The 27071-nt window shown below is 41.9% G+C and overlaps 1 protein-coding gene and 1 pseudogene across 8 annotated transcripts; both read left to right on the top strand.

The window, feature by feature from the left end:
* The first annotated feature begins 17921 nt into the window (after positions 1-17921).
* LOC306638302 (membrane-spanning 4-domains subfamily A member 4A-like) lies at positions 17922-21469 on the top strand. 7 transcript variants are annotated; one of them, XR_013757465.1, is made up of 6 exons: positions 17922-17997; positions 18417-18578; positions 18839-18967; positions 19606-19737; positions 20523-20621; positions 21089-21469. XR_013757465.1 is itself a non-coding variant. In XM_079101568.1 (5 exons), the coding sequence occupies exons 1-5, from the start codon at positions 18821-18823 to the stop codon at positions 21170-21172; spliced, it is 414 nt and encodes a 137-aa protein (XP_078957694.1). In that variant the 5' UTR covers positions 18600-18820; the 3' UTR covers positions 21173-21469. The 7 variants fall into 7 exon arrangements, 4 of the variants coding, with proteins under 4 accessions (XP_078957694.1, XP_078957693.1, XP_078957692.1 ...); XR_013757466.1 differs by having other exon boundaries at positions 18839-19737; XM_079101568.1 differs by lacking the exons at positions 17922-17997; positions 18417-18578 and adding an exon at positions 19172-19228 and having other exon boundaries at positions 18600-18967; positions 19606-19632.
* A 96-nt stretch (positions 21470-21565) lies between these two features.
* On the top strand, positions 21566-23709 carry LOC306641010 (serine/threonine-protein phosphatase PP1-gamma catalytic subunit-like; annotated as a pseudogene). Its single transcript, XR_013766799.1, has 2 exons — positions 21566-22508; positions 23417-23709. The product of XR_013766799.1 is annotated as a serine/threonine-protein phosphatase PP1-gamma catalytic subunit-like (transcript).
* Positions 23710-27071: the final 3362 nt, after the last annotated feature.

The raw sequence follows: 27071 nt of genomic DNA, 5'->3' as shown, positions 1-27071 counted from the left end.
GGTACTGTGCTGCTGTATTTAACACTGCTAAATGGTGCATGCTGGGATACTTTATGGGATCTTACTATGTTTTTCTTCATCATGATCAGATATTTTTGGTCGAGAAATTTTGAGTCTGTATAAATAAACATTTTTTGCCTACAGTAGCTAGATAACATGGTGAGATAATGATCAGATGGAACAAAACAGAGTTGGGAATTAGATCCCGGCAAATAATTTCAATTGAGTTTCGACAATGGTATGAAGGAAACTTCATGAAAATTGGGTTAAAAACAAACAAACAAAAAAAAAAACTGTTGCAAAAACGAATGGGAATTTACATGGAAAAAAGAGGGACCTTTGCTCCCAAACTTCACATCTTACAAAATTAGCCTAAAATGAAAAAGCACTGAATTAAACAAAACTTTAATATTTTGAAAGAAAAGTTTTACAATCTTGGATTAAGCAAAGATTCACTGAAGAAATTATTGACGCATTTCCCTCATTAAAATGATTTTTAAAAGCTTTCCCTGAAGAAGACACTGTAAAAGAAGAAAATGTCCAAGAGTAGGAGAAAGTATTTAGAAATCTCACTTCTGAAAAATGAGTTCATTCAGAATATATATTTCAAAATCAAAAATAAGCCATGAGTAAAGAAACTACCAGTTTTACCAAAATAAAGGATAAAAATCTAAATAATCCAAAAAAATACACAGCAGACAAATAAGCATTTAAAACTATGCTCAGTACCAACAATCAAGTAAATTTTAAAATGATAACACTATTTAGAACCACTACACATCTATTAACTGAAATTTTTTAAAAAATCAAATAAAAGAACAGGTCGTGGCAGACAGTGACAAGGTTGTGAATATGGCACTTCCCAGCATGAACAGTCAGGTCTGAAAAGGGTTTGGCCACTTTGAAATACAGTTTGACATTTTCTTATGAAGTTTTATAAACATTTCACCTCGTGATTCTCCAAACCTGCTCCAAAGTACTGACCCAAGAAATACTAAAACCCTGCATACCTCGATGCCTTTACATAAGTGTTTATAGTACCTTTATTCATAACTGCCCTAAACTTGGGGAAATCCAGTTCCCTTTACCTGGTGCACAGGTGAGGGCACTGTGGTGCAGTCCCAGTTTTCAAACAGAGTGAACCCCGATTCAGGCAGAGCAGGGGTGAAGGTGGGGACACAGACCCAGGAATCAAGCCGTGGTGGAGACAAAGGAGGGCCAGAGGGACTGGTGGGAGAGAGACTTGTTCTATGTCAGGACGGCGCTGGAGGATACATAACTCAGCGAGTTTTAAATGACAGTGAACAGGGAATGAATTTTACAATGAGCATGATTTAAAAAAAAATCAATTGATGAGTGGATAAAGAAACTGTGGTATACATATACAATGGAATATTACTCAGCCATAAAGAATGATAAAATTATGGCATTTGCAGGCAAATGGATGAAATTGGAGAATATCATGCTAAGTGAGATAAGCCAATCTCAAAAAGCCAAAGGACGAATGATATCGCTAATAAGTGGAGGATGACACATAATGGGGGGGAGGGAAGGGTTAGTGTTAGGGTTAGAGTTAGGGTTAGGGAGGGGGACAAGTATGGAGGAAGGAACTACTGTATAGAGGGTAAAGAGGGGTGGGAGGGGTGGGGGGAAGGGAAAAATAACAGAATGAATCAAACAACATTACTCTATGTAAATTTATGATTACACAAATGGGATGCCTTTACGCCATGTACAAACAGAGAAACAACATGTATCCCATTTGTTTACAATAAAAAAAAAAAAAGCCAAAAAAAAAAAAAATCAACCAGAATGTGGAGGTTTAAACACCACCGATCCTAAAGGGAGGATAATCTGAGAAACTATGAGGAGAGTGGAAAATGAAACCAAGGAAAGTTTAAGGAAAGAAATCATCAAAACCAAGTAGCAGTGTCTTGACCTCTACGAGAAACAGGCTCTCAGTTCTGCAGGTAAGGATCCTGGAAGACCATGACATCCAACAAGCAAGAAGCTCAACAGGCTGATGATTAACAAGTGCCCCTGAGTCTGAAGGGAGAGGAGGACACAGGGCAAACCTCTTGTTTTCCAACTGGAGAGGCAGACTGGAGATGTAGGGAGTCCCAGGTGACTGGACTCTCTAACTAGACTTAATATGAGGACATATAGATTAAAAGCAAATTCATGGATAAAAATACACCATAACGACACGAACTTTTACAAGCAAGAGAGGTTATATTAATTTCAGATAAGGCAGACTTCCAAGCAAGGACTGTTGTCAGAAATAAAGAATGACATTATGTAATGATGAAGGGGTCAAGAAAACACGTGAGTCCTGAGTATGCGTGACCCTAGGAACAACTGAACTGCAAGGGGCAAAATCTCATGGAAATGAAAGGAGAAAAAATGAACTCCCTACGATAGCTGGAGACATAAGCGCCCACTGACAGAAATGCACAGATCCAGCAGGCGGGAAACAGAAACAACATCGCTGAACTCAACATCATCAATTGACTTGGCATGATGGGTGTGTTCCAGATTCTTCCTCCAATCATAGAACACACATGGTGTCCAAGCCTCTCTAGCTGGGAGCATTCACACATAGCACATTGTGCAACATAAAAACCTTGACAAATTTAACAGATCAGAAACCCCGCAGTTTGCTCTCCAACCACAACAGAATTAAACCAGAAGCCAGTGAAAAAAGATTTAACTGCAAAATCCCGAAACACAAAGAGTATATAAAACATGCTTCCAAAGCACACGTGTGTCAGAGGGCTCTCAAAAGAAACACAGAAACATTTTGGACTAGGTGAGAATGAACATGCAAATCACCAAATACATCAAATGCAGTGAAAGCAGAGCCCACAGGGAAATGGACAGCATTGCAGTCCCCTCTGAAAAAAGAAGAGACCTGAAATCAGTCCTCCAAGTGTCCCTAGGAAACTAGAAGAAGAAGACCAATGCAATATAAAGTCAGAAGAAAAACTAATAATAACTGGAGCAGAAATTAGTGATGCTGAAAAGAGTGATAAAAATCAAGAAGCTTTTAGAGAGGCTAAGAGAAACAGAACAATGGCATAAATTTAAATCTCAGAAATCAAAAAGTGAACATTATTACATATCATACACATTTAGAGGATAATTAGGGAATATTGTGAAACACTTATGTTCCAAATTGGATCACCTAAATGAAGCAGACCAAGGGCTTCAAGTCACAATATTCAAAAACTCACATAAGAAATAGAGAACTCGAATGCCTACACCTATTTTAAAATTGAATGAATGATTAATAGATGCATTCGGGTGTGGACTACATATGATGCCTGCATACTGACATCTGTGTAGAGAGTATAGCATAAAGTCCGGGAAAGGTCACTTTGAAGCACAGAAACCTGACAGATATCCAGTAGGGCAATCAGTCAACATCCGTGCAAACCACACCCACAAAACCCACCTTTGGTTTCAAGTAGTAGGAATGATCCTTGAGTCCGTGGTCTTCCACCCCATACCCAAACCCCAGATCACAGTCAGATCATAAAAAAATATCAAACTCCAATATCTTGTGCATTCCACAAGATATCTGACTACATTCCTTAAAGCTGTCAAAGTCATGAAAAAGAACATCTTTGAAAGAGGCATAACCAAAAGGAGCCTAAGAAGATACAGTAATGTAACCTGGTATCCCAATTGAGATGTGAAAACAGATGGAGAACTTTAGATAGTAATAAAATCTAAATATTTTATCAGCAAAAAAACACAAAGAACAATTTTGTTTTATTTTTTACCTTATTTTTCTTTTTTTATTTGTTTTTAAGTTTTACAGGATGCATTTTAATTCATTGTACACAAATGGGATACAACTTTTTATTTCTATGGTTGTGCATGATGTAGATTCATACCATTCTTGTAATCATACATGTACATAAGGTGACAATGTCTGTCTCATTCCACCATCTTTCCTACCCCCGCCCACTCCTCCCTCTCATTTTCCTCTATGTACAAAGAACAATTTTAAAGGAGAAAAAGTGTATTTTGGAATCAAGGATGCAGGAGTCTCAGTGTATCAACAGCTAGCTCCACTACAGGGATGGAGGTGAGGCTGAACATTCCTGGTGTAAGGGCTTGGTGGAGAAAGAAGTTCAAGACACCATACCAGAAAGCAGGGACAGACTAAGGTCAGCTAACAAGATATATAGCAAAGGCACGCTCCATAGTGACCCACCTCCTCCAGCCACACCCCACCTGCCTAGTCTCCATGGAGTTAATCCCTATCAGGGAAGTGTTGCACTGATTGGGTTAAGGCTCTCCAAACCCAATCATTTCACCTTGCTTTGATTCACACATGAGCTGTTGGGAACACTGTACTTCTAAACCATAAAGTTTAATAATAATGTAACAATATTGGTTAACTAATAACGTATCAATATCAGTTTTTTCCACCCGGATGTAAGATGTTGAATGCACTTGAGGTGTAAAGAATTCTTTGTGCCCTTTTCAATTGTTTAAGAATCTAAGATTGTTATAAAAGAAATACTATTAAAATGATACAATGTGATACAATTACACCAAAATGACTGAGATGAAAATCATACAGTACCAGGTGTTAATGAGGATTTGTAATCATTGCAAAGCCCAGGCAGCTGCTCCTTCTGGTGTCTTAATGCAGTCTTCGGTGACATAAAATATGAGTTTGTGAGAACAGGTTCACTCTCGGACCCCCTCTAGACATGAAAAATGACTTTGGAGGGAATAAGTGTCATCAGGCAGTTTGGTGTTTTGATAAGGTAAATCACCCAAGTTATATTTAAGTCATAAACCATGTAACTTTGGGTAAGTCCTTAACGTCTCCCTCTTCCACTCTGTAAAAATCGTGCAAAAGGGGATCCTAATGGTGGCTACTTCATGTTGCCCGTCCTATGCCAAATGATTGAACAAATTTGTCCATGTGAAACTTAGAAGAGTGCCCAACACATTCTAAGTCAGAAACATTTATTATTGGTGTTATTGTTATTTTATTTTATTTGGCAAATAATTATGAGATATATTTGATGTTTTGATATTGGATCTGTCGTGAAATGATTATATCAAGGTAATTAATATCTAAGTCATATCACATACTAATTATTTGTAGTGTGAATACTTAAAAATCTATTTCTCTACCTAGTTAGAAACATATAATACATTGTCATTAATTATGGTCATGATGCTGTATGACTTATTCTTCTTTTGGATGCTTTGTGTTCTTCTTCAGTCCACCCTCCCTTCCTTTCCTGCCTCCACCTGCACGGCCTCTGGAAACCACCACTCTGCTCTTCATTCTACAAGTTTGTCATTTTCAGCATCCATGCAGAAGGGAGACCATGCACAATTTGTCTTTCTGTGCCTGATTTATTTTACTTAGCATGTGAGCTATAAGAAAAATGGAATACTATTTAACTTTTGGAATGGAAATTTTAATCTAATAACATGAATGAAATTGAAGGACTTTTTTAGTATTTTAAGTAATAGCATCAACATTTCAGATGTCAGGTTTGCACAAACAATGCTCACGACAATAACTTCCAGAAGAAAAGACACAAAATTAACAAATCACTATAGAAAGTCCTACAAGTGATACGCATTGTGTTGTGCTTGTTGTTCACAGTCATATTATTAATTCAGTCAGGAAATGTCAATTAAATGTATACCAGTATACCAGATCCCAGACACTGTTACAGGTTTAACTGCTGGGATCGGATCAGTGACCAAAACATACATTCTTCCTATGGAAGACAAGTTTACAACCCATTAAGAATAACCGATGCCTGTGACTTTGCCCTGGTTAATTTATGTGTGTGTTTAAGTCTCAATGTCAAAACCTGTTAGTATAAATCAGCTGCGTTCAACCAAAAAGATACTTTGATCACCAGATAGGCAAAAAAGGGACCAGGCAGAAAAGCTACCTCAGAAGATAATGTCCCATGGTTACTTTCACAAGTGAGATCCGCGGGGAAAGCCACCAAGCGTTGAAACTGCCTGCCAACGTGGACACAGGTGAGAGGGCCACTTACTGGTGACAGCCAGGACTGGAGGACATGCCCACCAGACGTTCCCCTTCCACACGGAGGATAACCCGTGCTCTGGAAGCTCCACCACAGGCAGGCAACTCCTCCCAACCATTCTCATCACAGCTGGTGCCAGATACCTGGCCCAGGTTCCTGCGTGTCACCCCAGGAGCCCCTGGTACAGCTCCTCCTACCTCGAAGCTGGGGATGGAAAATGAGCTCTTCCTACCTTTCCATTATTCTGTGGACCAGATGAGAGGGCAGGCTTCTCCCCTCAGTCTTCTCTAGACCATTTGCACTGTTGTCTGATCTGATCTGATTTGAAGAAGGGGAAATTCCCTTCCACCCTGGGTACTCATCATTTCCTGTGGGTCATCAGACAGCCTACCAGAGGTCCGCTGTCGTGATACTGTAATGAATGCATGGGAGACTTCGTGACGTAATCACCAACATCACTCAGGAGCTAAGGATGAAGAGCAGGAGCTTGCTTGGAGGTGTCTGCCCAAATCCCATGCTATTTCCCTCCTCTAAGTCCAATATTTAGGGCTTCAACTTCCCACATCTCAGTGATCGGGGATCAAGCAATTATGATTTTTTTTTTTTTTTGGTAACAAATGTCAAACAGCATATAAGAATAAATTTTAATTTCTAGAAATGAACAATTTGTTAGCAAGCATCACATAGCCCTTACCTTCTGTTTACTTTGAGCAACTCACCCATTGCTTTTATTTGTTTGTTTTTCCTGGAAACAGAACACATAACTGTTCCGCCCCTGTCATCTAGGATAGGTTTTCAAATAGGCATCTCAATTTCTGGCATTCCTAGGTATCACAGGTTGGATTTTGAAACCTTGCTAAAATATAGGGAGATTTAAATTGATTTTATAGTTTTCTGATTTAAGTCAGAGAAAAAAAATGGATTCAGGAAATCAAGAAATAGAAATCAGAATTCCCCCAAATAATAATAAAAGTTGTTTTACGCAAAGGTGGAGGTGGATCTTCTAAAAATCAAAGGGAGATCAGTAGAGGAAAGGGGCTAACCATGGGAGATAGAGAGGGAGGGCAGAAATGCTGGGTAGTGATATTGATCCAATTGTGCAGTTTTAATGTGTGCATGTACAAATACGTAACAACAAATCCCATCCATACATACAACTATAACACACAAATAAAAATGTGAAAAAAAAGAAAATGCAGGTTTGAAACAAAGAAGGATGCAGATAGTAGGAAAATAAAATTGTGTTGGCACACACACACCCAAAACAATAACAAAAGAAAAGTTGCTTTACTTCTTTGTTTCTTCACTCTTATTGATTGCATTTATTATTTTTTTAACCAAAGATAACATGAATTGATTTTCAGTGCTCTGTGCTTTATATTTTTCTTTGATTTTGTAAGTTTGTGAAAGAGGGCACATTCTGCTAAAAAAAAAAAAAAAAAATGGTAGGCACAAGAAGTGGGTCACCCTTGGCCAAGTTCAGGAGACCTGCATAGAGAGAAATGTTTCTGGGGAGAATGGAGAAAAAAAAAATAGTCTCCTATTTCCCACCATCATTTAAAAACTTTTTCTCTGGAGCAGAAATAATGTCCATGTTGACATCCAACTGCAATTTCTCTTCTTGTGGCAGCAATAAGGCAAGTGCTGTAAATTTTGTAGTATATGTGATATTTAAAATTTAAATGACATTTGCAAGTTCTATCATGGTCACCCATATTCATTCTAATTGTTTCTTTTTAAATTTTAATTGATAAACCAGTATCGCCCTGATGCCAAAATCTTTAAACAAAGACAAGTCAAGGAAAGGAGACTAGAGACCAATATCCTTGATGAATGTAGGTGCAAAAATTCTTAATAAAACATTGGCAAACCATTTCAAAACCACATTAAGAAGGTAGTGCTCCTTGATCAAATGAGTTTCATCCCAGGAATACAAGGTTGGTTCAACATATGCAAATCAATAAATGTAATTCACTTCATAAATAGACTTAAGGATTTTTAAATCTGTATGGTTCTTATCATATGATTATCTCATTGATGCAGAAAAAGCATTTGACAAAGTCCAGCACCCATTCATGTTTAAAATTCTAGAAAAACTAGGGATAGTAGGAACTTATCCCCACATTGTAAATGTTATCTATGACAAACTCAAGGCCAACATCATACTGAATGGAGAAAAACTAAAAACATTTCCTCTAAAATCAGGAGCAAGACAAGGGTGTCTACTTTCACTACTCCTATTCAAAATTGTCCCTGGATACTCTAGCCAGAGCAATCAGAGAAGAGACCATGGGGCACCCTGCTTGCACAGGGAGGCTTAGGAAGTTTTTCACCATGCTCAGCCACCCAGACACTCACAGACTGCTGAAGCCATGGTCTTAGTGGGCGGGGCCCCCTTTCAAGTTGGTGGCAGACCATGGCGCCAACCACATGGTGCTGATTCTGCAGGAATGCAGGATGGTAGAGTTAGGAAAGAATGGAGGCTCCCACCAAGATTTCAGAGGAAGGCCGGGAGGTCAGGGAAAGCACCCCAGGGTCAGAGTTCCTGAAGGCTGCCCCTGAGAGGGCAATGCATGAAGACGTGAGATGGAAGCTGAAGCTGCAGTGAAAACCCCTGAGATTAGAGATGCCAGTAACACGGGATGTGTGCTGAGGAAAGCTGCAGGAGTCGAGCAGAAACCAGCCAAGAGAGGGGTCTTGTGGACCGCACCCAGCAAGGCCAAAGGGTTGGAGCTACGCAAGCCATCTAGACAGAAGCTGCAGGTGCCATGCACCCCACATGCTTTGATGTACAGCTACAGAACTTGTTTGCCCTGTTGGATTTCAGTCTTACTTTGGGCCTATCCCTTATTTCTATGCCCCCTTTTCTCCCTTGTGAAATGGAAATATTTACATTTTATATTAGATAGCCATAACTTAATTTGATTTTTACAGGAGCTCACACTGAGAGTTTGCTGTGAGTCTCAGAGAAGACTTTGGACTTGGACTTTTGAACAACACAAACTGTTAAAACTATGGGATTCTTGGAAATGGAGTAAGTGTATTCTGTATTGTGATGTGGGCATAAGCTTTTGAAGGCCAGAGGCAGAATGTTATGGTTTGACTCTATGGTGACCCCAAAATGCTCATGTGTGAGGCAATATAAAACATTCATAGGTGAAATGATTATATCAGATTTCAGAGGTGAAACGATTATATTGTGAGAGTTATGACTTAGTAATTGAGTTATAACTTAATAACTGAGCTCAGACTATGAAGCATGGGGACTTCCTTCAGGCACAGGACCAGCCCTGTAACAATCCGTGCATTTCAGCATCCTTGAGTGTTGCCTGGGACCTTTGGACTACACGTCTTTCAGTTTGAGGGAATTTTCACTGGATAGACGCCCCCATCAGCCCTTTACAAAGGTTCATTGTGTCTACCTTGCTTATTCCCTAAGGAGGTGTTTTTATTACACGTATCTGTGTGTCTTGTATTATGTAATTTTCCTTTTGCAACACTTAAGATTTTCTGACTTCAAGTTAATTTTTTAAAAAATCATGTGACATGGTGTGTTTATATCTACCCCTTGGGATATCCTGCATTGGATCCGTGGGTCAAGGTTTTCATCAAATTGGAAAAAAAAAAATTCTGCTCTTTTTTTTTTTTTCTTCCTGCTCTGTCTCCTTCTGGGACTTTGTTCACACGCATCTTAGATTGTCACTGGGGTGCTATCACCCATTGCAGGCAGGTTCTTCCTGTGCTCAGTGCCTGTGTTTCTATCGTTCTGCCTTCACACTCGCCAGTCTTTTCTTCTCTTGTCATTTAACATGTTCTCATCCCTCAGAGGGAAACTGCTTTTTCAGAGCGTGTATGTTTATTTCTAGAGATTCCATGTGTTTCACTTTTATATCTGTTCCTTTTGGATTTTCCTTATATTTCTGTTTATTTTAGTGTTTGAATTTGCTTCTAATGTTTATAAAAGCTGTCTCAAGTGCTTGGTAATTGCATCATCTCTACCATGTATAGTTTTGTTTCAATTGTTTTCTTGTTTGCGGGTCCAAATTTCTAGCTTCTTAAGACTAGAAAATTGGAATTTTTATATTTTTTTTACTTCTCAAATTATTATTGCAATTATGTAAATACGTTAGGTGCAATGTGATAATTCAACAGATGTACACAGTGTGTAATGATCAAATCAGGTATTTAACATTTCCCTCTGCTTGAACTTAAAAAAAAAAAACCAAAACCTTTAACATGTAATAGTTGAACATATTTATGAGCTACAGTGTGATATTTCAATGCGTTCATACAATAAGGTAATGATCAAATCAGAGTAATTGACTTTTTATCTCTTTCTCATTGTTTTTTTGTAGTCTTTGAGTTCCTCTCATTTAGTACTTCATAAAATGTAGTTTAGAGTATTGTGAAATATAGTACCTGTTACGGTTTGGATGTGAGGTGTCCCCTGTAGCTCCTGTTAATTCAGGAATATTCAGAGGTGCAATGATTAGATTATAAAAGCTGTAGCCAAATTGACCCATCCTGGTGTGGATGGAGTAAGTAGGTGGTAAGTGTGGGCAGGTGGGGCTGGAGGAGGTGCCCTGGAAGGGTGTATCTTCCTCCTGCTTCCTGGCTAACATGAGCTTTCCTCTGCCACCATGTTCTACTTCCGCTTGGGCCCAGAGCAATAGAGTTGACCCACTATAGGAAGGAACCTATGAAACCATGAGACAAATTAAAATTTTCTTGTACAAGTTCTTTTTGTCTGGTATTTTGGTCACAGTGACAAAGAAAACCTTAATGCAGCACCCCCATATTATGAGGAATGCTGTACTTACTACTCCTACCTGTGCTTGGGTGCCTGTTATCCAACTTTGTTGGGAGAAATCCTAGTTCTTGGCTGGCAGTAGTGAACGTCTCAAGTGTGTAAACCTGCTGGGAGGAGCGGTCCGCTTTGACCACATAGGAAAGTAAACAACTGCCCCAAGTTGACTCAGTGCTACCAAGGCAACCCGTATAGGAGCCTGGTGGTCTGATCCCCTGTGACACATTGTGATTGGGCAAGAAACCTACAAAATGTATAGCTGCTCCCGCAATAAAGGAGTTTGCAGGCTGCTCACCACAAGCCTGCTTCCACCCAACTCCCAGAGTCTGGGTCTTGACTCTGCACCTTAACCCACGTCTGAGCAAGCCCAGCACAAGAGAAACTCACAACTTCATATTGCAATCACCATCCCCACTTCTCCTGGCCTTTAAACATAACTAACATTCATTCTAACGGACTTTGTTTTATAACACCAACATATGAGAAAGAAAATGTGGTGATTGCCTTTCCACATCTGACATCATTCACTTAACATAATACCCTCCAGTTTCATCCATTCTGCAACAAATAATAGGATATCATTCTTGGTGACTGAATAATATTCCATTGGAAATATTCTGCATTCTGTGTCCATTCATCTCCATGAGCACCCAGGTTGATTCCATGTCTAAGGCAGCAACAAACAGGTGTGCAGGCATCTCCTGGACATGATATCATTTTCTTCAGAGGTACACACAGAGGTGGGGCCACTGGATCCTATGCTAGATCTACTCTTAGTTTATAGAAGAACCTTCATTCTGTTCTCTACAGTGACTCTACTGATTTACATTCCTACAGCCTCTGTATGAGGGTCCCATTCTACAACTCACCAGCATGTTGTATTTTTTTTGATAATAGTCATTCTAACTGGGATGAAATAAGTCCCATTGTGATTTTTAGCTTGCATTTACCTTTCAGGAAAGTGAAATATTTGAAATGAAATATTTTTAAATAAATTTGTTGACCATTTGCATTTCTTCTGTTGAGAAGTATGCACTCATATGCTTTGTCCATTCTTAAGTGGATTCCTTTCCATTCATGCGAACAAATAGCTAAGATAATCAGCTGATAAAGAGAAAAGGTTTGGTTTGGTTCACAGTTGTGAGATTTCAGTCTGGGGTTAGTTGGCCCCATTACCATTGAGCCTGGGGTAAGTACGGAAAACCGTGGCTAAGAAGCCGGCTTGCTGCAAGCGGCTCGCCCCGCTCTTACGGAAAACCGCCGCTTCTAGCCTGGGTTGCTCCAAGCCGCTCTGCAGCCACTTCTCTTACGGCCCAACCAGCGGGAGGAAAGACACATACACTTCAGAGGTTCATGAAGCAGCTTCCCGTTTATTCAAATAACACCCTCAATATATAAGCAGTCTCATGCATAAGCAATTGTAACCAGATATGTCCATCCAATCCTGTTAAAGGTCAAGCGATCACTAGCTCAAGCATACATGTAAAGTATATCTGTCCACGGGCTAGGCGGCTGAACTGATTATCATGCAGCCAATTGTAAACGCTTCCTGCCGTTCTCCATGCATAATCAGGACGCCGTTTGCTCTCTGACAGTCCCCATCTTTAGATCCACGTGGCATAACCCTGGGCCCCGGGTTTTGCCCACCACAGGTAAGGTAGTACCTCATGGCAGGAACAGGTGGCTGTTCACCTCACAGCCAGGAATGAGAAGAGGAGGAATGTGTTGGGTTTCTAACAGCCCATTCAGGGCCACCAACCCAGTGACCAGAATTCCTCCCAGTAGGCTCTACACCTTCAAGGTTTCACTATCTCTCAATAGCACCTTGGGCTGGGGATCAAATTTCTTTTTCTTTCTTTCTTTTCTTCTTTCTTTCTTTTCTTTCTTTCTTTTCTTTCTTTCTTTTCTTCTTTCTTTCTTTTCTTTCTTTCTTTTTTCTTTCTTTCTTTTCTTTCTTTCTTTCCTTTCTTTCTTTCTTTTCTTTCTTTCTTTTTTCTTTCTTTCTTTCTTTTCTTTCTTTCTTTTCTTTCTTTCTTTCTCTTTTCTTCTTTCTTTCTTTTCTTCTCTTTTCTTTCTTTCTTTCCTTTCTTTCTTTCTTTTCTTTCTTTCTTTCTTTCTTTTCTTTCTTTCTTTCTTTCTTTCTTTCTTTCTTTCTTTTCTTCTTTCTTTCTTTCTTTCTTTCTTTTCTTTCTTTCTTTCTCTTTTCTTCTTTCTTTCTTTTCTTCTTTCTTTCTTTCTTTCTTTCTTTCTTTCTTTCTTTCTTTCTTTCTTTCTAATCACACATAACAGTAAAATCTATGTGTACCTATATGTACACATAATATCTCATTTTAATTAGGACCCCGGTCTTGTGAGCAGCTATGCTGGTGAGATTCACTGTGGTGTGTTCATGCAGGAGCATAGGAAAGTTGTATCAGATTCATTCCACCGTCTTTCCCATTCCTATCCCTCACCCATCCCTTCATTCCTCTTTGTCTGATCTACTGAACTTGGGCCTTCAGGGGACATTTGAGACCCAAATTAAAGTATCAAGTGTATTTCCAAACTGTTCAAGTGAGTTCGTTATGATTCTACGAAATTTTTAGAAAGGGAAAGGCATGTGATTTAGGATGGTGGCACGTATACGATCTATTTTTTTAAGATTGGCAACAGCCTGGGGATGAACACATTCATTGCAGCAATAACAAGGATACACTAATTTATGCTAAATTTGAAAGAGATGAATATCATTAAATGAAGAAAAACACTCTGGCCCATCAAAGATCCTATTGCTGCAATGTTTCTTCTTCCAATGAGGGCAATTTTCAAACTCTGTGTGTGTGTGTGTGTGTGTGTGTGTGTGTGTGTGTGTGTGTGTGTGTTTTTACCATAGAGTTAATTCCAGAGGGGATAATGAAGACATGGATTGTATCAGGACATCTCCAACCCCATGTGGTTAGAGTTGAGTTTTAGGATACATGTGGTGCTTTTTGTTTTGTGAGATATTTGAGTTAGGTGAGATGGCAAGGAGTTCACTTATTCTTGCTACATGGAGGAGACCATAATAGAATGAAAGTATCCAGAGACATGAGACTGGCAGAGACCTTTCTTTCTACTTCCAACCTCCTCAAATCTCCGTCTTCCATCTCTTTTGTTTTTGTGTCCTGTTTGGCAGGGTTGGTGACTGTAATGCTGGTCCTTGTTGCTAGAAGCCTGCATTGTTTGGCTTTCTCCATATTTTGGTGCAGGGCAGTCTGCTGTGTCAACAAGGTAAGTGTTATAGGGACTTACGGGTTCTCTCTCTCTCTCTTTCTCTCCTCCTTCCTCCTCCTCCTGCTCCTCCTTCCTCCTCCTCCTTTTCTTCCTCCTCCTCCTCTCCTCTTCCTCCTTCTTCTTCCTGTGCCTTTTTTCTTACCCATTCTATTCCCATCTTCCTTCTTTGATAAAGGTCTAGGAAAAAAAAGTAGAATATTCAGTTCATCTCATGAATTTTTCCTATCTTTGGGGGAATATCAAGAATATAGATGATATGAAATCATATTTTCTATGAAGCAATGAATGACCTGTTTCCAGAATCCACAGGGTCCTGACTGGCATTTTAACTGGCAAGGTTAAAAAGATCTTAGGAGGAGCTGGAATGCATAAATCTACTGGGTGCTAGGATACAGAGAGAAGGTGCCAAAAGACCATCATGTGGATGGATTTCCCATAGATGTGAGACTTCTCTTTTAACCAAACACCTGCATGCTCACAAAAATCTCACATTCTGACTCCTTTTGAGTTGAGGGTTTATTGCCCTCTCATGACCACATGCCTTCAGTTCCCTCTCCTGAACACATACATCATGTTGTTATGGGGCGCAATTTAATAACAGACCGATCACCTCTGAGAAGTCCAAATTTGAGAGTCTTTATAAAGCTGGCCCGCTGACTGTCTACACAATGCCCCAACAATGGCTATTGGGAGAACAGCCCCGACCACAGGGTTGTAGGGGTTCTTATACCAAAACTCACCTCAATCATAAATGTCTGTTGCTATGATTCAAAATTACAAATTAACATTATGAGATCATTGACAGAGGGGGAAGCCCTTACCTAGGTACAAACTAAAGAATGGTTGCTAACATCCACACAATTACCGTTTACATGGTACATTGGTTAAGAGCAATAGGAATCAAAAGAGAGCAATTCTTTACTACATAGGAGTTGCCATTGTATATTATTAAACATGTCACACCAAGTAACTGATGATGGGCACAGAGGTGGGGTGTTCCCATGGAAGAAGCTTATTTCCTACGTAACATGGAGTCTCAGAGCACAATGGAGTCCGTTTAGTCATTTCCCTTAGAGTCTGGCCTATAACATTCTCATGGAGCCGGATCTGTCAGCCCATCACAATGTGAACTTTCAAGGGACTTGAGCTGACTGACATTCCCATCACTCTGCCATTGCATCCTCCTGCTCTTCAACCTCCAAAACTAAATCAATGAGCGTGCACCCTGGAATCGCTTCGTCTTCATAACGAGGGGACACAGATGCTGAAAACCATCGTAATAAATATTTTTTTTTCACTTCTGATGTTGATTACGATTTTGATTTCCAGTTTTCCATATACTTCAATTTAGAAGGTGTCTGGGACATTGTGCCATTTTAAAGTTTCTACCTTTATAAATTCAGTGAAATTACAATGGACATTTCAAAAGTCTTTCTAATGTTCTAAAACATTTCAGTAAAGCCCAGTCTTTGCAGGCATTCGAGCCTTCCCTAGAACTTTTCTTTGAAATCCTGTATAACCATGGACGTGGACCTGTATAGCTATTGTGAAATAGGCACAGCCCTATGAAGCTTTTAGCAAACTGCGAGAGTACACATAAGAATCTCCTCTTCCTTCATAGCTGTTTGGATGCTTTCCTGAGAAACCAGAAAAATTACTGTCATACATTTTAAATAAGTTCTTATGCTTTGACCTGAACTCTCATAAAACATTGTCTTTTGTGTGTGTGTGTGTGTGTGTGTGTGTGTGTCTGTGTGTGTACCAGGGATTGAATTCAAGGGTGCTTAACTACTGAGCCACATACCCAGCTTTTTTTAATTAATTTATTTTTTTGTTTAGAAACAGTGCTTGCTGAGTTGCTTAGGGCCTTGCTAAGTTGCTAAGGCTGACTTTGAACCCATTATCCTCCTGCCTCAGCGTCCAAAACTGCTGGGATTACAGGTGCATACAACCGTTCCCCTCAGAACATTAAGCTTCTTACTTAAGAGGAAATAAAGCTGGAGAAGAGCGAATCTGAATGTCACCCCCTACTTCTTAAAGAATCTCGGATCTTAACAGGATTCAACATTTACTGAATGATGTCCTCTGGTCACCACCTCTTACAGTTTCAGTACAAGGTGTCCCCAAAAGTTCATGTGTGAGTCAATGCAAAAGGACTTAGAGGTGACGTGATTGCGTTATGAGAGCTTAGCCTATCAGTGTGTTCGCCCACTGATAGGGATTGGCTGGATGGTATCTCTAGGCAGCATGTGGCTGGAGCTGGGTCACTGGGCCTGTGCCCGTGGGGTTTACATTTCGTCCTTACTGAGCAGACCCCCGACCTCTCTGCTTCCTGGTACCATGTTCTCAGCTGCTTTCCTCCACCACACCTTTGCACCGTGATGTCTGCCTCACCTCGAGCCCTGTGAGTGGAGCTCGCTGTAAATGCACTGAGACCTCTGGAACCAAAAGCCCTGAAATGAACTTTTCCTCCTTCAAACTTGTTCTTCTCAGGCCTTTCAGTCACAGCAGCAAAAAAGCTGACAGAAACTCCATCATAAGGGGAGCTATGTAGTCAATAAATAATATTCTGTTGCAGAGAAGAGGGAAATGAGGTGGGATTATAATCAATGAACAGTGTATGAGCATGAGCTAATCTCTCAGGTAGGTCCATGTTATAATCACCAAATTGCTTGATGAGGGCTAGGACTAAATAAAAGCAAATTTTAGGCATCTCTGGGGCCTCTTTGATAAAGGAAGGTGAAGTTCACTGCCTCTGTGAGAAAATACATTAGGACATTGTTTTTAAGCCACCAAAGAAAGCATCTGACCTTCAAAAACGTGATTTTGGCCCTATCAAAATTATAAATGGAATTAATTGTCTACTTTAAATCAATTTCAGAAGGTTCAGCTAAATAGGGATGATGGATTAAGAACAGTCATTGAATTGATAAAAATGTATTTAAAATACCTGTAGGGGAAGCTCATGAAAAACACATGAGAGGAATTTCCATATTACTATTGAATAGTTACAGCCTTGGCAGTTATCAGGATGCTAATAGTTTTAATACTTCATTTCTATTTGCAAAAATGATGTTGAAAGAATTATGAAAACATGCGTGAACCGTGTCGCCAGTAAACATACTACATGTTTTCACTTAATTTTTCATATTTTGCCTGATTCTAGCCTCAAATCTAATGAAATATTTCTGCCATCTCATTATAAGATACACACTCAGTGGATACTGGCAGGAATGTGGCTTCTCTTGAATTCTTCAAATCTCTGAAGCCTTTGCAATGATCAGAGAGATGGACTGTTGAAAAATCCAGCTTGTGTGGCATTGGAGAAAACTCTTTCATACATGAGTTGTAAATTAAAAACAAACAAACATGGATTGTGATGAAAATTTCTTAACTGACAAGAAATTATACTATGGAATATGCATTATTTAGCTAAAAAGTTTTGTTCTAAATCAAATTGTTATTCACACAAATAGCCTAAAATTGTGTCAGTCAGAACAAGACTTCAAGCAAGGCCTTAATCTGAGTGTTGGTAGTTTGCATCAGGTAGCACCATATCCAGCTGGAGTCCCTGGGCTGAAGAAGGTGAGGCTCAGGAGGAGCATAGCGTGGGAAAGGCCCTGGGTGAGGGCAGGCCCTCCCTTCAGCATGACCTTGAGCAGGAGGAAGTGCAGTGAGGTCACCATCCTAGGGACCCATGCAAACCAGAAAGGACACACACACTCCTCTATCTGGATGGTGAGATAAACCACGGGAAGTGTGTGGCCACGTGGGACCTCCGGCAGGGCCTCCTCACAGAGCTCAGATCAGAACAGGTCACTCCTGGGGACAGTGAAGAGCGTCCTCACAGCAGAGAGGATAACGGCTCTCCTGGGTGCACTCTGAGGAGATGGAAAGGTAGGCTGAGCCCAGGCTCCTGCTGGCCCCGTGCTTGATCTCAGAAGACAGCCAATGTGAGGGGCGTGACTGCCTGGACTTAGGGACCCCGTAAATGATCCCCAGGAAACTGGTGTGCAAGAATCTGGTTGCCCAAGTTTGCCGCTGGTGAGGCGGCCAGGTTTCAGGCCTACAAACGGAGACCCTGCGTCAGTGCTGAGAATGAGGCAGCTCTTGGATGATCTGAGCTGACCCCTGGGTGGGTATGGGAATGAGGACCTGGAAATGTCCATGCTCTTCCCTAAGCCAGAGGTGGAAATCAAACGTCATTCATTCCCCAGAGAGAAAAAGCGTCCCCTGCTGCTGGCCTTTGCTATGGGTCAAGAAAGGTGTGGGAAAGCAGCCCATGCTGAGCAGTGTTTCTCTCCTGGTGCCAACAGCAATGCCTGGACTTCAGAGGCAGACGCAGCCAAAGCATCAGCCATCACCCTCCCCAGGGCTGACAGCATCTCCAGCCAGGCCAGCCTGGCCCCTGGGCCCTGCTCTCCCAGCAGCAGAAGGGTCTACTGCTCTTCCTGAAGGGGCAGCCCCAGGTCCTAGGGGTGAGTGTAAGCACGGTGATTCCAGAGTGCAGGCCTCGGGGCAGGCTGCCTCCCGCAGCACCACATGAGCAAGTACTTTATATCAACGACGGCGTCCTGTGTTGACAAAGGAAGAGGCTCAATGTGTAGATGGGCATGGCCCTGGGGGGTGTGCCAATATTGGGATCTGAGAGGTGGGAAGGATTCGTGGGCAATGATCTGGGAGAAGTTCCCGCTGCTGAGAAACTGCACCTTCTCACAGAATGTGTCTTCCTTCCCAGGTGGCCCAGATCCTGACTGGGCTGATGATTCTATGCCTGGGGGCAATGACTTATTTTATGCCACAACCCTATCGAGTCGGGGACCTTTTGTTCATTAATATAGGCTATCATGTCTGGGGATCCTGCTTTGTGAGTATTTGGCAATCATTTCACTCTTCCCAGCTTCTTCTAATATATGCAAATACCTTTAATCCTCCCTTTTTAGAATTTGAGTCTTTATGTTCAGGTCTCATGTTTAGGCTGAATGACTGGGTCCGTAATTTCAGCTTGGGGATTTCTGTAGGAACAGGGGAGCTGATGCACACTCTGAGTGAATTCTCTCTCTTCGGTCAGTTCTTTACATCTGGAGTGCTGTCCATTGCTGCTGGCAGGAAAATGAGCAAACGTCTGGTAAGTGTCTCTGTCCTGATGCCTAATGAGTCAGGGGGTTGTTCAAACTTAAATTAAGGCACATAAAAATTGCTTTTTCTCCAGTGCAGGACCCTAGAATTGTTGAGAGGGTCTTTATGAACATTCTCTCCATGGCACTTGGGGCAAGAATGATCCACGTAGTCTGAGCTCTGTGATGTTCCATGGTCAACCTGAAAGCTGTGTTAGAGCCCTAGGTCATCAAAGGTGCCCCTTCCTACTGCTTGTTCAGAGTAGTGAGGTCCCCAAGTGGATTCCAAACCCAGCTGAGCTGAGTGGAATAAGATTCAGCAACTTCTCAAAAATGGAGGAAGACAAGACGGACTTTCCAACAATCTCTGTCTTTCATTCTTTTCCAGCTCCAAGGCAGCCTTGGAATGAACACAGTGAGTGCCACCATAGCAGGGATTGGCTCATCTGTACTGATTTTTGATGAAATAAACATATTCACACCAATAAAATGGATCCCCAGAAAATTATTATTTTTTGGAGTAAGTATTTCCCTTTCCAAAAAATATTTGGATAAATAAGTTTATAGTTAGGATTCTTTGTGAATTCTAATCATGTTGCTGACTGGGGTCACTGATTATAGATCCTGGACAATTTCCTGAAGGTTACTGAACTGTGGTCTTTGCACCTTGCCGGAAGTGTCAAGGGGTGAAATTAGCCCTTTGGCAATCATTCCTCTCCAACCACTCTGCCATTGCCTGGTTGGTCCGTGGGAAATTCTACCAGAACTCAGGTTCTCCAAGGAGCCTGTTCACTAGGTTTCCAATGAGCTGAGGAGAAATAGGAAAACGGGAGCTTCAGGCGCTTCACTATCTTCAGGATTGTAGCAACACACGGACTGACAGGCATGTGCGTGTCGGTTCATGTTGTTCCATGTTCCATGTTCTTCCATGAGGAAGTTCAGACATTGGTTACAGATTTTCACAGGTGATAAGAAACGGTTATTTTCAAATTCCAAATGAGATCTCAAGACAAAAGCAACAACCAGCAACAAAACAGCCTCAGAAGTCAGTGAGGGAACTTCTGCTGGAAGCTGATGTTCTTGAACCCAGGAAGGAGAGAGGAATCCTATGGTGTGCTTTCACGCTGATCATTCAGGGCGTGGAATTGGGAGAAAGCTGAGGAATCCCTCCTGAGCAAAGGGGCTCCTGCCGAATGAGTCAAGGGAGAACCAGATGTGACATATTGCCATCCACTGTGCCCAGTGTGTCCCCTCCTATGAACCACTTTCCTACCCTCAATAGCTATTTCTCGTGCTGTTTTACAGACATTGGTGACTGGAGTTCTCACCCTCTCTCTGCTTGAAGCCTGTATTGCTTCATCTCTGTCCATATTTGGGTGCAGGGCGGCTTGCTCTGTCAGCAAGGTGAGTGCTCTGGGCCTTTACGGGGTTCTCTTTGCTCTCCCAGGTTGTGCGTGTGTGTGTGTGTGTGTGTGTGTGTGTGTGTGTGTGTGTGTGTGTGTATGTGTGTGTGTGTGTGTGTGTGTGTGTGTGTGTCCTCCACTCCAATCATGGGAAAGAACAGGAAGGAGAGAAGGAAAGTGTTGTTCTTACCACTGAAGAGCAGCCATTCCAACACTGAGAGCAGGTGGGCCCCGCCAAAGAAGTTTCCCCAGACCCTGAAGAGTCTCCTTTTCCTTTGTTTCTGGGGATCATCGCTGGCGTTATGAAAGGTCTAAGGTTGGGGGGCTTAGAGCAGGTTCCAGCTTAGACCCTCAGCATCAGGTGCCCAGGGAGGGTGCTTAGTGCCCTTGCTGTTCCTTGAGGAGTGGGCCTCCTTCTTCCCTCCTAAACTCCCGACTGCAGGACCCTAACGTGGTGGTCTTCCACAGGTCCTGGTCTACTCACCAAACAATGACCAAGTGCTCCCAGAGGTCTCTGCGGATCACATCTATGACGAAGTGGCATTTCGGTAGCTCCGAGTTGCTGTGAAATTCCTGGTTGGCTCGTTCTGCTTTCATTGAGTGAATATTCAACCCCAGTGACCAAGCCTGAGAGGAACTCTATCTGATGGTCCTGGGGTTTACACCGGGGAATCCTGCTGGAGAAAAGAGCACCATAAAGTCTACTCTTCATTTTAGCATGCAGATTATGCTGATCATTTTCCACCTTTCCATCCCCATACTTCTCAAGGAACCAGGACTCAGAATGTCGTTTTAAATTATTCAGACCTGTCTCGTGGTTCCAGTGGGGAGAGAAGGAGGAAGCAGGGAGTGGGGCGGCTTGGGGGGGACCCGCAGCAGCTGCTGCCACCGCCGCCACCACCGCTTCTGTGCTGGTGGCCTGGCGATCCGGCGGCGGCAGGAAGGCGATGGCGGATATAGATAAACTCAACATCCACAGCATCATCCAACGGCTGCTGGAGGTGAGAGGGTCCAAGCCAGGTAAGAATGTCCAGCTACAGGGGAATGAAATCAGAGCACTGTGCTTAAAGTCTTGTGAGATCTTTCTTAGTCAGCCTGTCCTCCTGGAACTTGAAGCTCCCCTCAAAATATGTGGTGACATCCATGGGCAGTACTACGATTTGCTTCGACCTTTTGAATATGGTGGTTTCCCGCCAGAGAGCAACTTTCTATTCCTTGGGGGCTATGTGGACAGGGGGAAGCAGTCACTGGAAACATTCTGCCTCTTACTGGCCTACAAAATCAAATATCCCGAGAATTTTTTTCTTCTCAGAGGAAACCATGAATGTGCCAGCATCAATAGAATTTGTGGATTTGACAATGAGTGTAAAAGAAGATACAACATTAAACTATGGAAAACTTTCACAGACTGTTTTAACTGTTTACCCATAGCCGCCATCAAGGATGAGAAACTATTCTGCGTCATGGAAGTTTATCACCAGATCTTCAACCTATGGAGCAGATTCGGCGAATTATGCAACCAACTGATGTACCAGATCAAGGTCTTCTTTGTGATCTTTTGTGGTCTGACCCTGATAAAGATGTCTTAGGCTGGGGTGAAAGCGACAGAGGAGTGTCCTTCACATTTGGTGCAGAAGTGGTTGCAAAATTTCTGCATAGCATGATTTGGATCTTATTTGTAGAGCCCATCAGGTGGTTGAAGATGGATATGAATGTTTTGCAAAGAGGCAGTTAGTCACTCTGTGTTCTGCACCCAATTATTGTGGAGAGTTTGACAATGCAGGTGCCATGAAGAGTGTGGACGAAACACTAATGTGTTCCTTTCAGATTTTAAAGCCTGCAGAGAAAAAGAAGCCGAATGCCACAAGACCCGTCACACCTCCAAGGGGTATGATCACAAAGCAAGCAAAGAAATAGGTGTCATTTTGCCACTGCCTGGTTGGGACTTGTAACATAGAGTGTATAACCTTCATTTTTAAAGCTGTCATGTACTGATCAGCCTGCTCAGATAGATCTGTGTTTGTGGGGGCCCTCCTTCTGTTTTTGAGTTAACGAATGGCATTTGCTGGTTATAGCAGCAAATGAAAGACGCTCCACTCCCAAGAAAAGGTGTTTAGCTTTTGTTTTTTAATTCCCTGCTCCTTTTGCAAACAACTTTAATGATGGTGTTAAAGCTGTACACCCCAAGACAGTTACTTGTCTACGGGGTAAGTATACAATTGATCTTTTTTAAATTCAGCACAACCCATGAATAATGTAAATGCTCATTTTCCTTAGGATATAAAGAGAGCCCTAGGGTGCTCTGAATCTGTACGTGTTATTGTCATAAAATGCATACTGTTGATACAAACCACTGTGAGCATTTTTTATTTAAAATTTTGTTTCAAAGGGATTGCTTTTTCTTCTCATTGTCTTATCATGTACAAACTAGTTTTTATAGCTATCAACAGTAGGAGTAACTATTTCAACCTTGCCAGCATCACTGGTATGATGTACATTTAATTAAAGCATACTTCCCCTACCTACCATATACTTAAAATGACAATTAAAGCCATTCTTTTAAATGTTTGTGACTCTTTCCTAAAGCCAAAGTTTCTGTTGGAAAATGTACTGACACACGTGTAAGAACAGGGTGGCATGGCGGTGCACGCCTGCTGCCTCCTCAGGGATTCAAAAACAGGTTTTTGATTTTGAATAGCAATTAGAATATAGTGCTGTTTAAGCTATTAATGATTAAAGTTAATAACATTTTGTACAATTTCCATATAGTCTATCCATTAAGTAATCTTTTTACAGTTGTATCAGGCCTGAACCCATCCATTCAGAAAGCTTCAAATTATAGAAACAATACTGTCCTATACGAGTGACCGATTATGCTTTCTTTGGCCTACATTCTTTAATCTGCGGTGAAGTTGAGGCTTATAAGTCAAAACAAAGGAACCAACTTGCTATCCACCAGTTTATACAGAACTCACAGTATCTATGACTTTTTAAAACTAAGATGTGTTAAAAAGAAATCTGTTTTAACAGATGACCATGTACAATACCACGTGGTGAAAATTAATTCAGATTTATTAAATGATGAACTTGTTAAAAAATAAAATAAAATAAAATATTCAGACCTGTGAAACAGAAAGAAGGTGCTATTTGTTGCAGGTTATTTTCATAACAGCCCATGTGTTACCACAGATCAAGGGTTAGGGTTCTCTTCATTCTGGCAAGGCCGTAGAAGTGAAGTGGTTTTCTACAGCAGGCTGCACCTTTCAGTGTTTCCTGAGGTGGTCAAACACTGAGGGAAGGAAGAGCAGGTCAGATCAAAGGAAGGAGAGGAATGGAGACCATGGTCTTCCGGTTAGAGAGGTTGCTCAAACCCAGGAGGAAAGAAATGAGGTTGGTTTCTGAAAGTGAGAATCAGGGTAAAACTGTATTTACCCAACATCAGAACATCAGAGATTTCTTCATTCTTTCTTTCTTTTCTTTCAGGTAATCCAGTTCTGTTTGCTGTCCCCATCCAAATCAACAGATCTTTATCTTTGCTGGAATAAATGCAGACATTTCCAATAACATCTCCTTAAGTACTTCATCTCAAACTTCATTTGCAGACAATATATCAAAGAACGTCTCTCCTTTCCTGAGAAAAGGCCAGGCTATTTTGTGAAGAAGAGTTGAGCGGATAGATTTCTCCCAATAGATTAGCTCGGCTTTGATGAGTGGGTCCTCAAGTTCCTCAGTGAACTGACCACTTACTGGTACTGTGGCTGGAGTAGATCTTAGCTTGGCTGGACTCATGTTTTCCATTTATAAAGTAGGGGTCACTATTCATGAGTGTGGTGTAGTGAGAGGGTTGTTTTCTCTGCATCAGGATGCTTCCTTCCACAGAGAGAAAGCTCCACCAGGGATCTCTTTCTCATCTATTACTCACTACTCCTCTATCAAGAGAGAAGTCATCTGACCCACTTGGACACAGGAATTAGACATAATGCAGAGAGCCACGGTTCTTCCTGTAATAATGGGCTTGCTACACATCTTTAAATATGCTGCACATGAACATGTGCTATTCCAGAGGTGTGTGTGTGCATGCATGTGTGCATGCGTGTGTGCGTGCACTGATAAGCCCTGCCTGATTTGCATTGCTTGTGCTGTTCTGAGGTCCACTGTTGGGCAATCTAGGAATCACCAGGTATAAACTGACAGAGGACAGAACCTTCCACAGAGCTGAGGCAGCTCCAGAGGCCTCTTCACCTCAGTTCATACAGGATAATTTCAGACCTGCAGCTCAGAGTAACAGGCCTGAGTTTATTAGAAGGGATAGGAAAAGGGAAGGAGGGACACTCTCAAGGGAGAAAGTAGGTCCTTTTAGAGAGGAGAATGGCATGTCTCTTGTCCTCTAGTTTTATTAGGGTTTCCAGGGAAGTTTCCAGAGAGTCCCACTCTGGTTCACCTTTTGCCTGACAGCATAAGAATAGCACAGACCTGGCACAGAGGATGGTGTGGTAGCCAGAGTTGGAGGTTTTAAGGAAATCGAGGCAACACTATTTCCCTAGGGAGATTGAGTCCCCTGTTTTTGCTTTAATTTCCTGCCTCCTTATTTGGGGTTTATGACCCTTTGAACAGCCCTCAGCGAGTTTTCTTCCTGAGGGTCTTGGCGTTTGGGTTTTCAAGGCGATGACAGTTTCTGTGATACGGAGGGCTCAGGCCACCAGGGCGGGACATGATCTTGCAGGTGACAGGATTACGGTTGGGAGAGGTTCTCACACTCCAAGTGCTGACTCTGAGGTGTTAGCTTGACAGACGAGGCTGGCTTGGTTTTCGGTTGTTCTTGGCTCTTTCCCTGCTCACCCACTCACAGCTGAGCAGCTACCCACCAGAAACCACATCTGCCAGTATCAGACTGACTGGTCTCCTTCTGTTTTACTTCATTACTTTTCAATAGGTTAGGAAGACAGTGAAGAAAGAAATGTTCCCCAGGTTTCCCTTGGATCTTGATAACTGGTGTTTTGGTTAGGCCACTAAACATATAATAAAATGACTTCTGTTGGGGGGCACAATGGCCTGTCACCATGGAGAATCAGGAGGCTGAGGCAGGAAGATCCACAGTGAAGACTTGCCTGGGGATGAAGGGAAAATGTGAGTTTGCAGACTGGGATCCAAGGCAGTTGCTGGCAGAATTCCTTCTTCTTTGGGGAGGTGAGAGTTTTTAAGGTCTCCAGATGGTTCTGTGAGGTTCACCCACATTGTGGAAGGTTCTGCTTTATTCAGTATCCTTATTTAAGTGTTAGCCTCACCCAGGAAAAATACCTCCACAGAAACACCTAAAACAACGTTTGACGAAATGCGTGGATGATGTGGTCCAGCCAGGTGTACACGCACGCTGACATCACCACGCACCTGTGGGAGGTGGGGCGCCACAAACAGCCAGCGGGATCTCGGCTGCTTAGGGGAAAGACACAACATGCCCTCGGTAGGCAGATGGAGCATTGTTGCGGCACAGATTGAAGCACGGCAGTTTAGAGAGGCACGGGGAGGTCCACAGAAGGGCCCACGGGCTGTGTCGCATGGTGGCAATGGAAGCCAGGGGTTTACATGAGCGAATCTTGAAACCCATGTCGTGCAAACGTCGGGGATCACTGTATTGACTTGTCTCTGCTTTAAACCAGGGCTGCCATTTCCATTCTGCTTCTCTGCTCAGAAATTAAGCTAAAACTTTTGAGAAGAACTGGAACAATTTCCCATAGCCTGAAATAACAACTGGGGTTCAAAGATGGCCCAACAGGACCATTTCAGGAGCCAAGACTGGCTCAGGAGAAAGATGCTGCTACGGACTGAATGGTCCCCTCCCCAGATTCATATGTCCAAGCCCTAATCTTCCTGTGACTCTTTAGAAATAGTGCCTGACGTGATAGGATTAGTATTAGTGTCTTTTTTAGGAGGAGACAGGGAATCAAGCTTCTCTTGATCTCTACTGCGTTTAAGCCACAGACATTTGCAGGTCTGTGTCACCATGAACCTTGTCCCCATGATACTACTGTCCACTTCCGGGATACCCCAGGCAAGGCGTGGAAGGAACATCTCTAGGTCTTGTTTCCTAACTGGCAAAATGATGGAGTAACAGGACCAAATTCAAATCGAAGTCATAAAGATTAAACAAGTCAATCAATTCTAAGGGCTTCGAACCATACTGGCACTTGGTAAGCACTCAGTACTCTCAGTCCTTATTTTTACTTTTACTTCTCATGTAGAAATATTCAAGTTGAAAATACTCCCTCACCTATATGGAAAATTAATGAGTCTATATTTCACTGGAATCTCTGATTGAAGGTGTGTTTTACTTTTATTAAGTAGTTGTTCTACCTTTTAAACTCTATCCAAGAAGGTATCTCTTGATAATCAAGGCTGACGACAGACTGCGATTTCAGAGATAGAGAATATCTAAAAAGATTGGTATGCCTTG

Source organism: Sciurus vulgaris (genome assembly GCF_902686455.1).
Source record: "Sciurus vulgaris genome assembly, chromosome: 11".
In the NCBI taxonomy this organism is placed as follows: domain Eukaryota; kingdom Metazoa; phylum Chordata; class Mammalia; order Rodentia; family Sciuridae; genus Sciurus; species Sciurus vulgaris.
This window is presented reverse-complemented; position numbering and strand designations above follow the sequence as displayed.

Coding starts and splice junctions, on each gene's coding strand:
- LOC306638302 (XM_079101565.1), top strand. CDS start 18,821: ATGTGTCTTCCTTCCCAGGTGGCCCAGATCCTGACTGGGCTGATGATT. Junction 19,229..19,605: donor GGAAAATGAGCAAACGTCTG/GTAAGTGTCTCT, acceptor ATTCTTTTCCAG/CTCCAAGGCAGCCTTGGAAT. Junction 19,738..20,522: donor GAAAATTATTATTTTTTGGA/GTAAGTATTTCC, acceptor GCTGTTTTACAG/ACATTGGTGACTGGAGTTCT.